The sequence below is a fragment of the Oenanthe melanoleuca genome, chromosome 24, assembly GCF_029582105.1.
Source record: "Oenanthe melanoleuca isolate GR-GAL-2019-014 chromosome 24, OMel1.0, whole genome shotgun sequence".
Lineage (NCBI taxonomy): Eukaryota > Metazoa > Chordata > Aves > Passeriformes > Muscicapidae > Oenanthe > Oenanthe melanoleuca.
In genome coordinates, this window is record NC_079357.1 from 4,875,771 (window position 1) to 4,890,226 (window position 14,456).

Here is a 14,456-nt window from a genome sequence, read left to right on the forward strand (position 1 = left end):
TGGGGCATTCCTCCTTTTCTTTCCCTCCACTTTCCAGGGAGGATGTAAGCCCTTCCTTCATCCCCAGGCAATTTTGGTTCCTCCATCTGTGTTTTTGCCCAGGCACTGGCATCAGCTCCGGGAGGGCTGGCACCAAGGATGACTTTTGAAGCACATTTATCCTTCGGGGTTTTTTTCCCCCCTTCCTGTTGGCTCCTACATTTCTCTCATCCTGTCTTTTTTCCCCATGTCCTTCCCGTCCAGAGTAACTGGAGCTCCTTCCCTCTCTGAGGGCTCTTTGGGAGGTCTGGTCCCATCCCCAGTGGGGATCCCAGGGCGCTGGAAAGGGGTGGGATTACTCCAAGCTGGCAATTAAGGATTTTTCCAAACCTGCATTTTTCTGGGAGGAAAGCCCAGGGCTGGGCAGGGCTGTTGGGCTGACAGCTCCTGTCCCTCCTCCTCAGCTGGGACCAAGGTTTGGGATCACACAGCTCCTGGGACCATCCCCTCCCTGGAAGGGAGCTGCTCCAATGCAGGGTGCCCTTGGAGATGAAGGGAGAGGAACCAGCCTTGGATCACTGAGGACTCACTCCTGGAGCACCAGGAGCTCGGGGCCAAGCTCCCAGGGGAATCTCACACCCCTCAAACCACACATCCAAGTCACTGCCAAAACTCCTCCAGCCTCCTTAGGGCTGATGGAGGATTCCTGGAGTTCCTGGCAAGGGCTCTGGCTCCCGAGTCCCAAATGCTGCCCCTCCACCCCCTCCTCCTTTGAGTCTCTCCTAAAGAGCCTCTTGGCTGGAGCAGCCGAATTCAATCAGCCCTTTCACCATCTGCTCCCAGCACTTCTGCTGGGGAGGGCTCGGGGCCAGGGAGGCTGTAATTCCTTAATAGCTTCCGGATGCTCCGCGGGGTGGATGCGAGGCTGGGAGTGCCTCAGCCTCTCTCCCCCAGCCCAGGCTTCCTCTGGGCAGATCTGAGCACCTCCAGCCTCTCAGATTTATCCCTGCCTGCCCTTCACTCTTCCCAGCTGAGGCCAGGAGGTGACATAATCCCATCCTGGACAAGGCTTGGCTCTGGGATGGGGATGACAGAGGCTGATGGGGCAGCCCAGCTCCTTTTGGCCGCCTTCCCCAGCTCACTCCCACCTTCATCTTCCCAGGGCTTGGTCTGGCCCAATCCCTGCACTGGTCCCTTCCCTGGTGGGAAGTTTCCTAGAAGTAAGAGCTGGAAAAGAAGAAATTCCTAGGTTGGATTGGGAAAACCCTCACTCTGTGCCTGAGGATACTGGAAACCTGGATGTTGCCCAGGAGCCCTGTGCTCAGCCTGGGATGGAGAGGATTAATCTTGGGGCTCTCCTGGAAAACCCCCTTTGCTGGTTTTCTTGTTTGCTTAAAAATGAATAAAACCAGGAGAATTGTTCCTGGGAAGTTGTGAAATGAAATTACTTTGGCACCGTTGCTCCTGGGGCTGGCGTGGGCTGCAGAGCTTTGGGTCCCAGGTTCTTCCCAGGCCCCTTCCTGGCCTCCATCACTGGGGGAGCTGAGCTTGGACAGGGGACAGGGAGGTGAACTGGTGTAGGGCTGGCAGGAGCACCCAGGGCTGGCCTTGTCCCTGCTTCCCTGCTGCTCCCAGGTGGGAAGCTGGCCCTCCTTCTCCTCTCAGCAACCCCTTGGCTTTCAGAGCTTCCAGCCCAGCCAGGAAAAGGCTCCTGTCCTGCTGTGGCTGCTGGGATCATCTGCTGCAGTGCAGAGCCTGTCCCGGGCTGGGGGGGATGTGCAGTGTGGGGGACACGAGTGGTGGCCATGGAGGTGGCAGCTGGTGGCATCAGCAGAGCCACAGCCCCGAGGAGAGCTGAGGAGGTGGGGCTGGCCCAGGTGGCAGAGCTGAAGGAGCAGAGCACCTTTTCTCTCTCCTGTCCAGCTGGTTCTCCCTCCCCTCCCTGCCTGGGAGATGCAGCTTGGGAAGGTGCCTGGAGTGTGCAGTGACTGCTGTGAGCTGCCCTGGGGTGGGATTCAGCTGCTGGGTGTATCTGTGTGTGTTTCAGTGTGTGCTGGAGAGCCCTGGCCAGGGGCACACTCTGAGAGGGTCAAGGCACTTGCAAAGGCAAATCTTCAGGGCAGCAAATCCAGGGATGCAAAGGAGTCAGTCCATAAGCACGCAGGAAAACTGGAGGCATGTGGATCGTTACCTGCCATCTCTTGGCAGCTGCCAGCAGAGTTGACTGTTTGCTCTAAAGAGTTGTAAATAATTTTGTTGATTAAAATGATTGATTATTCTCAGTCTAATATTATTTAGGCAGAGCAAACAGCGCTGAGATTTACCAGCTGCTCTCTGACCTCCCAACCCTGATCTGTTTGCAGAAAGCCTGTGCAATTATTTGTTTGATTTCAAAGCTAAATATCCTAATCTTCCCTCTCTGCCTTTGGAAACTGCAGCTGGCACCGGGACAGCTCGGGCTGCTAAGGGGGGGCAGCCCTGGAGTGCTCGTGTGCAGTGACACCTCCCTGGGCACAGGGACTCGGGAGCTGGTCACAGGTGAGGACAGCGAGAACTCTTGGGCTCCTCCTCCTGCTCTGCACACACGGAGCGCTCCCGAAGCACTCCAGATGTGTGGAAGGGAGCCTGGGGGAGCGAGGGCTGGCCTCCCATCCATCCATCCATCCATCCATCCATCCATCCATCATCCATCCATCCATCCATCCATCCATCATCCATCCATCCATCCATCCATCATCCATCATCCATCCATCCATCCATCATCCATCCATCATCCATCCATCCATCCATCCATCCACCCATCCATCCATCATCCATCCATCCATCCATCACCCATCCATCCCTCCACCCATCCATCCATCCATCCATCCATCCATCATCCATCCATCCATCCATCCATCCATCATCCATCCATCCATCCATCCATCATCCATCATCCATCCATCCATCCATCATCCATCCATCCATCCATCCATCATCCATCATCCATCCATCCATCCATCATCCATCCATCATCCATCCATCCATCCATCCATCCATCCATCCATCCATCATCCATCCATCCATCATCCATCATCCATCCATCATCCATCCATCCATCCATCCATCCATCATCCATCCATCCATCATCCATCATCCATCATCCATCCATCATCCATCCATCCATCCATCCATCCACCCATCCATCCATCATCCATCCATCCATCCATCCACCCATCCATCCCTCCACCCATCCATCCATCCATCCATCCATCCATCATCCATCCCTCCATCCATCCATCCATCCCTCCATCCATTCATCATCCATCCACCCATCCATCCATCATCCATCCATCCATCATCCACCCATCCATCATCCATCCATCCATCCATCCACCCATCCATCCATCCATCCATCCATCCATCCATCCATCCATCCCTCCATCCCTCCATCCCTCCATCCCTCCACCCACCCATCCCTCCATCCCGGTGCCAGCCGCGGTGGACGCGCCGTGACTTGCAGCTGCCATTGAGCAATCTGTCTGGCTGGCACTGCCCTGCGGGAAGGGCTGCGGAGGAGGGGTGGGACGGGCAGGAATCTGCAGCTGCCGAGCGGCGCCCGGGGCAGCGAGCGGAGCTGACCCGGAGCTGCCGAGCCTCCCTCCCTCCTCCCTCGTCATCCTCTGATCCTTCCGCAGCGCCGCCTTCGCGCTGGCAGCATCCCACGGGATGTTCTGGGCTTGGGGAACATCCTGGGGACGTTCCACGCGTGAGCGCGGGGACACACGGGCACGCCTCCGCAGCAGCTCCGGCTCTGCCGCACGCTCCTGGAGGGTGAATGGGAGCTGTGAGCGCAGCCCAGGCTTTGATGTGGCCGGACATATCCGGGGGGTTGAACACCATCCCAGCCCTGGGCACTGCCGCTGTCCTGCCATGTGCTGCCCTCGTGTCCGGCGTGACTCGGCCCTGGGGCAGGGCCGGGCCGGGACACAGAGGGATCAGTCTGAGCAGGGAAGGCGAGGGAAGGCTGGGGAATTCCTCGGGACAGACAGATCGGAGGTGTTTGGCTGAGCATCTCCGTGTTTAATCCCTTCCCGAGGCAAGGATAACTGAGGCGCCTGTCAGGAGCAGTGATTGATTTCCAGCAGTGATTTCCAGCAGCAGGGGCAGCTCTGGAGTCCGTCTGCCCCAGAAACGGCTCGTGTGCTGCTGCCGGGCAGCACAGATGATGGGGTTTTATCCAGGGCATGGACTCATTGCACATGGCTCACCGGGATTGTGGCATGAAAACATCCCAAGCTGTGAGGTCATGTGTGGCTGCTCAAAGTGTGCTGGCACAGTTTGTTCCTCAGGTGTGTTTGAGCTGGCTGGGAGGGTTGGGATCCTTTGTGAGTGATGAAAGAGCTCAGCTTGAGTGAAGGTTCCTTGGCCCTTCTCCTGCTGCGAGAGGACAGCCCTGCCAAGAGATCTCAGCCTTCCCTTTTCACACTTCCCATCCTGACAGCATCTTCCCCACATGATGTTCTGCCAATTACCCTCAACCTGGCCTTGCTACATCCCTGCTCTCCCTTGCTGGGAGCTCTGGTGCGTGGCTTGGCAGCCCCAGGCTGCAGCAGCAGCTGGAGGTGTTGGAGTGAATCCCCTTTGTGTCTGTCCCTGTTCCCGGATGATGATGAAGGAGAGGGAGATGAGTATCTGCAGAAGAGTCTGAGGGTTTGTTTGGATGGATGGAGAAATGTCCCATCTGAACTGGGACCTTGGGAGCATCGCACGGGGGCTTCTGCAATCCAGGAAAAATCCATGTCAGGGTTCTGGGGTGGGACAATTCCTCCAGTCGCATCCCTTCTTCATCGAAGATGCCAGAAAGGCAACATCAGCCAGGGACCTGAGGAGCAAAGGGCAGAATTCCTGGGTTCAACCTGGCTGGAAGGGAATGTGCGCTCTCAGGAGTGGGTGTGGATGACCCGGAGCACCGTGCCGTCCCTGGGAGCCAGAGCCCAGCGCGGGATTGCTCTGGCCGGGCTCCTGCAGCCCTGGAAGCCTCCGGGAGCACGGCCGGGGCTGGGGGCTGCCGGGGGGAGTGCGGAATTCCAGGAGGGAGTGCGGAATTCCAGGGGGAGTGCAGAATTCCAGGGGGAGTGCAGAATTCCAGGTTTCTCTGCAGGGTGAGCCCGTGCGCACGGGAATACCTGTGCGCGTTTGCTCGCTGCCGGGGCTCCGCAGGGGTTTTTCCCTTCTTTCCCCACTGCGGTTGAGCAATCCCGGCTCTGCGGGGTTTGGCTGAAGGGAGCGTCTCCCGAGCTGGGGCAGTGCCAGGGCATGACCTGGGCTGGTTTTCCCTGCCCTGCCTCCAGCCGCCCGGGTGTCCGTACAGGTTTATCCAGGCTCGGCAGCGTGTGCCCGCGCCAAGGGATTAGAGCTTTTAGCGCTCGGTTAGCAGGGATTAGCGCGATTATCCCGGGCTAGGAGGCTCACAGGTCCTCCCAGCCCTGCCGAGGAACGATCCCAGCCTGCGAGTGAGGTGCGAATCCCTGCAGAGGGGACGCGCTCCGGGGATGCTCTATCGGGACAGAGGAGGGAAGGGCTCAGCGCCCTCCTGAGCAGGAGGGATTTGGGCAGGGGGAGGCTGCTCCGCACTGCTGCAGCCTCCTGGCCTGGCTGTCTCCAGCCTGGGGCTCCCACAGGGCTTTAATTAACCTGGACCCTGCCCGCAGGCCATTGGAAAAGGCTGGTGGAAGTTTTGGGTTGTGTGAAATTTAAAGGGAATGCAGAGGCCATTTAGAGCTGGTTCAAGAGTGGGAGGGTCTCTGCTGAGCTGATGGTGCTGCTGCAGCTTTGTAGCATCTCCTCCTAGAGCCCTGGGATGGTTGGGCTGGGAGGGACCTTAAAGCTCATCTCATCCACAAACACCTTCCCTAGCCCAGGCTGCTCCAAGCCCTGTCCAGCCTGGCCTTGGACACTTCCAGGGCTGTGCAGCCACAGCTTCTCTGGGCACAGTGATGGAATTTTATTGACGACTGATCTTATTTCTGACTTCTTTGGTGGTTCCAGTGAGTGCTGTTAAGCTGTGGCCACACTCCCCAACCTCAGAGGTGGCTGAACCTCCCCAGGGTTTGCTTTATCCATCTGTGCTCCTTCCAGCAGCTGAGATGGGGAGGATGGGGTGAATCCCCAGCTGAGGGAAGCTCCTGAGCTGCCTAAGGAAGAGGAGCTGTGGGCCTTGCTGAGCTGGGGGAGCTTTCCCATGATCACAGTGAGCGTTGACTCAGGGGCTGTGGTTTAGCTCAGCTTCAGCCCTGGCCTTTCTCTAGCACTTCATTCCCTCTTCTCTCCCACAAAACCAAGGACACAGTGAGCTGCCCACCAGGCTGCTCCCCTGCAAGCTCCTGGGACTCTCAAGGATGCTGCTTTCCCAGGATTGCCATCCAACAGCCACATTACAGAGCAGGGAGAGGGAGGGAGCAGAAGGAGCTGCAGCCTGAGCAGGGTGGGCTGTCACTGCAGAATCCTCTCCCTGGGCCTGCTTCCTCACAGCTGCCACATTCCCAGAGCCAAACCCAGCCCTCCCTCACCTGTGCCCAGTTTTCCTCTCTCCCAGGCCAAGCCAGAGTATCCACAGGACACAGGGAACCCCAAAACCCGAGGAGAGCAGAGCATCCCAACCCCTCACCCACAGCTGAACCTTCCCCTCCGGTGCTCCAAGTGCTCAGAGCCCAACCAGGGACAAAGTGCTTTTATCTGCCTTTGGGGAGGACAGTGTTCAGGCCTGGTTTTTGGGGAAGAGCTGGCCCCCATGGCACACCACATCTCCCTAAGAAAACTGCTGAGGGCCGGGAAAAAGCCGGCTTTGTTGGGCTTTCTGCAGCGCTAAGCACTGCGGGCTTTCGGTTTCCTCTCTTGTTTTTCTCTTGAAGCCCAGCTTTCATCTCAGAGTATTTATTTTTCACTGCTTGAAGGAGGAAAAAAAAGACTTATTTTTCTTCTCTTTTTTCTTTTTTTTTTCTTTTTTTTTTTTTTTTTGTTGTAATATATTTATTTTGAATTAAAAGAGCAAATGTCTGCGCCTTTTGTGCCATCCTTGCAGAGGGAAGCAGAGCTGGTCTCTGGCAAGTTGCTGCAGGGGACCCAAATCTCCCCTTATCTGCTCCCATCCCATCCCCAAACACCTCTTGCTGTGCTTATCCCTGCTCCCATCCAGATTTCCTTCTGGTGCCTTGCTTCCAGCCTTCTGTCCCACTTTCCCTTTCCCCCCCTGGAATCTCGCTGCCCTTTGGGTCTGAGGAGCCCTAATTGGAACAGGCCGGCTCCTCTGCTGCTTCCTGCGTGGGAGTGAGAGGCAAGGCTTGTGAAAACAGTTCAAAAGTGCACACAAATTTTTGCCTAATCCTGCCTAAAGAACAGGGGGCTCAGCCAGGGTTGTTTGCCCGGGTGTCCCAGCTCCAGGGCGGGGGGCACCTGGGAAAGGCAGAGCTGCCTGGGGGCTGGGGGTGCCTGGGGGCGCTGGGGGGGCTGGGGACACGCTGGGGACACGCTGGGGACACGGGGACCTGGCGGTGCCCTGGAGCGTGGGAAGGGTCTCAGCTCCCAGCCCCCCTCTCCTCAGCCTCCTCTGATCCTGAGAAAGGTTCTCTGCTGCTGAACCCTCCCAGCTGGGGGACGTGGGGAAATGTGTGCTGCAGCCTCCCCCAGCTGCAGCTCTGCCCTGCTGGGATGGAGGGGGCCGTGGGTGTGGGGGCACAGCTCACTGTGAGCGTGGGGAGGGGTGGGAGAGGAACCCCTGCCCCCCCTGAGAGCCCCTGGGAAACTCCTGCTCCATCCCCATTGCCATCCAGCACTGGGGGACATCCTGGAGCATGGGCAGCTCCAGGGGGATGGGATGGGATGGGATGGGATGGGATGGGATGGGATGGGATGGGATGGGATGGGATGGGATGGGATGGGATGGGATGGGATGGGATGGCATGGGATGGGATGGGATGGGATGGGATGGGATGGGATGGCATGGCATGGCATGGCATGGCATGGCATGGGGGCTCCAGGGGGATCTCAGCTGCCTCAGGGCTCAAGGATTGAGGTTTCTGAGGGACACAGGCACAAACTAATGGAGCCCTTGGATGCACAGTTCCTGCAAATGATCCTGATTGAAACCAATGTGTATCTTCCCCCCTAATTTAATCATGGAATCCTGGAATTGTTTGGGTTGGAAGAGACCTTAAAGCTCATCCAGTTCCATCCCCTGCCATGGGCAGGGACACCTTCCCCTGTCCTAGGCTGCTCCCAGCCCCGTCCAGCCTGGCCTTGGGCACTGCCAGGGATCCAGGGTCAGCCACAGCTGCTCTGGGCACCCTGTGCCAGCCCTGCCCACCCTCACAGGGAACAATTTCCTCCTAAAATCTAATCTAAATCCAAATCTACTCTGTTTCATTTTAAAGCCTTTCCCTCTTGTCCCTGTGGCTCTGCCAAGCCACACAAAGGCCTGGGATCTCCAGGACATCTGTGTGCTCCAGGCTTGGGAAGAGGAGGCTGAGGAGACCTTGGGTTCCTGCCCTTGGTGTCCATCCATCCATCCATCCATCCATCCATCCATCCATCCATCATCCATCCATCCATCCATCCATCCGGACAGGGACAGGAGGCTCCACTCTGACCCTCCCACATCCATTTCCAGCAGCTCCTGGGTGAAACCCCACACAGGGACACACTGGGGCTCTGATGGAAAAAACAGTGAGTGGCCGAGGGGAGCTTGGAGGAGTCACTGACCTTGAGTGGAAACTCGGCTGAGAAATTACTTTGCTCCCATCCTTCTGCTCAGAGCATCCTTTTTTCTTCCCTCTCTGCCATTTATTTCCAGCTGCAAGTGGCTTTGGCGTGCAGAGGAGCTCTGTGCATTTGAAGGTCAAAATCCCTAAAGTTTGTAAATCTGAGCCCTTTAAAAAGATCAGATGTGTGGAAATAGTTTACACATGCAGGGCCTGGTGGGAGCAGAGTGGGAATTCAGCTGGGAGATGAACTTGGTGATCTTGTCCTCTTTGCTCTGCTTTTCTCTCAGGCTCCACGTGCCCCTGGCTGGGGGGTCTGGGCAGCTCCCCCTTAGCACAGAGCCCATCCAGGGCACTCTCAGCGTGTTTTATCCTCCTGTCTCTCTGAAGTCCCATCCCCAGGGATGCCAGGGAGCTGAAGAGGGCTGGTTTGGAGAAGCCATGGAGCCCCCAGATCCATCTTTGCTGAGGAAAGCTGCAGCCAGATAAAAGCTGTCCCCACACGAGGCAAATTCTGCATCTCTGCTCTACAGATGCTGCAGATGCTGCTGCCATAATTCTCCAGGGCCACTGCAGCTCCTGGCACTGTTTAAAAATCAAACCATAACTGCCTGCCTGCTGTCCCAGGAGGGGAATCAAAGGCAGCTCTGTCAGTGCAGGACAAGGACATGGCATCCATGCACAGTGCACGTGGCAGCCGTGTCGGGGGGGCTTTGATGGGCTCGTAAAACCAGCCAGAAATCCCAGTCTGGCTGAGCTGCTGAGCCTGCTTTTGGGATTAAAGCCCTGCATTCCCAAGCTGGGTTTAGGTGGAACAGCTGCTGGCTCCTTCCCCAGCCCCTGCACGAAGCCCTGGGCTCCGTGGGCAGCACTGAAGGAGAGGTTTGATTGGTGCAAGGTTTGATTAAAATCTTGCAAACAGGTTTCAGATGGCACTGAAAGCTGATACCGGGGCAGCTAAGCCGGGCTTGTTGCTTTTGTTCCTGAAATTCTGCTCAACTCTGACCTTTAGGCATCCCAGATGAGGTGAGGGGCTGCAGGACATTGCTGGGCTGGATTTGCCTCCACAGGAAGGAATTTCTCTGCACCCAGCAAAGTTCCTGGAGCTATAAAATATTCCAGGTTGGAGGGGATTCACAGGGATCACTAAGTCATGGTGAAGCCCACCATGCTCCCTGCACATAAACCACCCAGTTTTTAAATAAATACTGAATTATTTAAATAAATTCAGTACCTCCAAATCAGCAGAGGCAGAATTTAGGGTAAAACCTGTCCATCCACCCCGTCTTTCTCAAGCCTTGTCCCCAAATGTGTCTGCAGAGCTTCACACACACATTTGGTTTTCCCTGGGTGAGTTTTCCCCAGCTCTGGGACACTTCTGACCCCAGCAAGGCTTCTGCAGGGCATTGGGACTGCTTTGTCCTCAGCAGAAATTTGAACAAGTGGCTGTGACCTCACAGAAAAAAAGCAGATGATGTTTCAGTCCTAAATCTGCCGAGCACAACACATTTTGCAGGAGCCTTGAAATGCACATTAGGGTTGATTTGGGTATTTAAATAGAAACTGTCCTCTAGCATGTTTTTTTTTTTTTTTAATTTTTTTTATTTGGGAACAGACTGTTTGCTTCCCTGTGACCTCTCCCTGGGAATCACTTTTAAGTCTCCCGTTTTGACAGGTTGTTTGTGCAGAGCTCAGCATTCACCTTCCTAAACCGAAATCTTATCCTCCTGCTACTGAAAAATTGATTTGCTGGGTTTGTGCAAAGCCAACCCCACGGATCCTGCATGACCAAACAGCAGGATCAGGGATGGGCCTTGCTCTTAAGGGATAAAAATACCATTTTTCACCCTGTTCTAGGTGTCTGGCCTGAGGAGCTCACCTCCACACAGGTTTTCATGGGTGATTCAGTGCTGAAATTGGGGTTAGAGCCGTTTTCAGTCTCAGTCTGACTCATCTCCCCAGCGAAGGCAGGAGCTGCTGCTGAGGCAGAGGAGGGAGCAGATTCCTGGGTGGTCCCTGTGACCACAGAGCAGGGAGAGCAGAGCATTCAAATGTAACTTGAGGATGAAGGGAAAGGGGCACTGAGCCACTTTCTCCCAGTGTTAACTCAAGCAGCAGATGGGGAACAGAGATAGCGATGGTGGCTGCTGGCTTTCTGTGCCCTCTCCAGCCAAATCCAGTAAATAATGAAGTGTAATTTGCCAAATAGCCTTTGGATGTGGGATTTGCTTTCAAGGGTCCTGATCCTGCCACTGTGGAGGCAATCCTGGATTTGTGTGGTGGCTGAGGGCAGCAGTTATGTTCTGTGTTGGGAATTCCACTCTTCCTACCTGAGCCAAGAGTCTGCAAATCGTTTCTTGAGAGCCTTGGGGACTTGGCTGGAGGATGTGCAAAGGGAAGGGGGAATTTTGGAACTGGGGTGAGAAGTAGAAGGGGCGGAAGTGGGGACACAGAAGTTGCTCTGCTTGGCTTGGCAGTGGAATTGCATTGGCAGCATCCAGCAGATGATTTGGGGATGCTTTGCAGCACTGTCACCCTCACTCTGTGCTACAGAGCTGCATGTGAGGTTTATCCAAGGAATCACAGGATTCTTTAGCTTGGGAAAGACTTCCAAGATCTTGGGGTCCAACCATTCCCCAGCACTGCCAGGCTACCACCACTCCATGTCCCCAAGAGCCACATCCACACATTTTTAAAACATGACTCCACTGCCCTAGAATTGTATTGCCCCACCCTCAGATTCCCACTTGGGGAAAAAACCCAGAGTTGGGGTGTTTGGCCTTTAAATGATGCCCATGAGCTGGCTGGGGAGGAGTTGAGTGGAGCAGGAATTCCAGACTGGGAATCAGCTGGGCTGGCTGTTCCCAGTGGCTGCAGTGCTGCTTCCACCCCGACTCTGTGTTTTATCAGGAATACACCAACACTGCCTGGAACAAGCCCTCAGCAGCATTTTACAGGTGTAAAGGTTTATTAAATCAGGAGCTTAATGAACTTGGAGTGATGGAAAACCGTGGTGGTTAAGTTTCCACAAGACACAGAATTCTTTGATTTTCAATGTCTGCGTCCAGATATTCATGAGAACACCAAAGGCTTTGCCCATGGTGTCATTTTTCCACTGAGTTTTCATGGAAAATTTCCACTAGGCTGCAGAGCTAAACCAACCTCAGGTGGAAGATTTCCATCTCTGCTGACCAAGTGCAGTTTTTGGGATGGTGGTTGTTCAAGGCTTTCCTTCTCCATCAAAGATGTTTTTCAGGGATACTGAGAGTACAGGAAAAAGAGCCACCAAACTTCTGTTCAGATATTTCACCTCAAATGGTTGCTTTTATTTGTGAGACCCTTTGGCAACAAAGATTCTCCTTCTTCCAAATAAATTAGAAAAAGGATTAAAAAAAGGGAAGGAAGAGGTTTGGTGCTTGTCAGGATTTACTCCAGGCCTGGCTCTGGCTTGGCCCTGCTGTCCCCTGGGGTGCTGGCGTTGTCCATGACTCACCCTGCTCCGTGCTGAGGATGTGCATGACGTAACTCTGGGCTAATGTGGGATTTTCCAGCTCTTTGTTTCCCTTCCCCCCTCAAGTGGGGATTCTGCTGCTTCTCCATCCTGTCTCAGCCTGCTGTCAGCTTGGTTTTTCATGGAGTCATAGAGTCATGGACTGGTTTGGGATGGAAGGGACCTCAAAGCCCATCCTGCCTTGGGCAGAGGCAACTTCCACTATCCCAGGTTGTTCCAAACAGCTTCTCTGGGCACCCTGTGCCAGGGCCTCCCCACCCCCAGAGGGAAGAATTTCCTAGGATAAAGACTTCTTTAATTTTCTCCTTGATTTTCTTTGGACTGGGACAACAGTGTGGTAATTCTGGGATGCTTTTTTCCCATTCTCTTGCTCACCCTGGTGTGGGACTCTTTGCCTTCCTCGGTGCCTGGAGCTGCTGAGCCATTTCCCAGGCTCCAGACACACCTGGAATGCTGAAGCCCAGCAGGCTGATGTCTGGCAAGGCCATGATATCATCATCCAGCAGCACATTCCAGAAGTACAGGAACACCATGTGCACCTGGCTAGCATTCCCTGACATCTTTCCCAGTCCTGTGTCCTCATGGCTGTGTTTCTCCACGCTTCTTTCAGACATGGAGTGTGCAGATGTGCCTTTATTAACACCCAGCAGCAAAGAAATGATGTCCCAGGCACTGAAAGCCACCTTCAGTGGCTTTGCCAAGGAGCAGCAGCGGCTGGGAATTCCCAAAGGTAAGACATGGCTTCTTGTGAATAACCACAGCACCCACAGGGGTTGTGTCCTTCCAGGCTGCCCAGAATTCTCCCTGTTGGCTCTCCTCAGGTGGTGTTGCCTTTTGAATACCACCTGAAGCTTCTTGGATGCTTCAGCTGGAAAAACGTGGGCAAGTCATCTCCACTAAACAGAGAAGCAGCAGGGACCCTTTACCAGAGGCTGGTGGCAGGGAGGAAAATTGGAGAAATGGAGGGGGGAGAGGTGAAGGGATTTTTGGAAATCCCAAACAGATCCAAAGCTTGTTTCTTGGATGAATTGTGTCTGCATTAAGGCTGACCCAGGCTGGCATGGTGTTCTGCACACCCAGTGGGCTGCCAGATGAGGCTGTGCTAGTGCAGGGCAGCTGGAGCACGCCCTGAGTACAGTTTTCCTGGGCAATCTGCCTGTGGGTGCTCACTGCTGGCTCCTCTCCAGACCCCCAGCAGTGGACGGAGACGCACGTGCGGGACTGGGTGATGTGGGCAGTGAACGAGTTCAGCCTGAAGGAAGTGGATTTCCAGAAGTTCTGCATGAATGGAGCTGCCCTCTGTGCCCTGGGCAAGGAGTGCTTCCTGGAGCTGGCACCTGACTTTGTGGGAGATATCCTTTGGGAACATCTGGAGATCCTGCAGAAAGGTGAGTCCTGGGGTGTCCTGGGTAAACAATTCACAGCATGCTGGTTTTGGGGATTTCCATCAGCCAGGTGTTCACCTTGAGCTTAATCCCAGGGAGAATATCTCCCAAAGCCCAGCTTTTCAGCAGGATTCCAAATGGGCATCCCAACAGCAAATCCTGGCAGTGCCTCAGAGAGGCAGAGTGTTCGTGCTGGCTGCTTGGCAGGGATCCCCAGTGGGCAGGGACACCCTGCCTGCCTGGAACCCATGGTGGGATTTTCCAAAGCATTTTTCTTCAGCCTATTCAGCTCCTGTTGTGAATTTTACTATTTCCTCCACTGGAACTGGGCACAGGAACACAGCCAAAATCCTACCCAAGTTTCCCAGTGGTGACTGGAAGCTGCTTTGCTTTGTTCCATGTCCCAAAAAAGAGTGTTTCATGTCCCCAAAACCAGCATTTCTGGGAGGAGAAGCCATTCACTGACATGAATTTTCAGTGACTGGGGGCTTTGATTTTGACACACTTTGATTTAGGGTGTTGATTTTCTGTGTCTGGATGCACAGGAGCACTGGGATGGTTTTTAAGAAGCAGGTGAAGAGCTGAGCTCCTCTACCTGAGCCACAAGCAGGAGCTGCAGCATACCTGGACTCTTTTTCCAGCTCCTTTCTCTGGAGAGCTGTTTGCTTTCCTGGAATGTCCCCTGTGCTGTCCTACTGACCCTGGTGGCAGGAAGGGGAGGGGGAGCCCAGTTATTCCTTCCAGGAAACCATTGACAAATGGATGTTAATTGCCCATTACTAATTTTACTGCTACCTGTGGTTTGCAGAAGGTAAACACTGCCCTTCCCGGGCTCTGGGCAGG

At 54.8% G+C, this 14,456-nt stretch overlaps 1 protein-coding gene across 1 annotated transcript in view; it reads left to right on the forward strand.

Moving 5' to 3' along the window:
* Positions 1-14,456, forward strand: part of ETS1 (ETS proto-oncogene 1, transcription factor) — a 77,771-nt gene that overhangs the window by 39,689 nt on the left and 23,626 nt on the right. Inside the window, 2 exon segments of the mRNA XM_056509594.1 lie at positions 12,839-12,958; positions 13,416-13,616. Coding sequence (XP_056365569.1) covers positions 12,839-12,958; positions 13,416-13,616 — 321 coding nt within the window.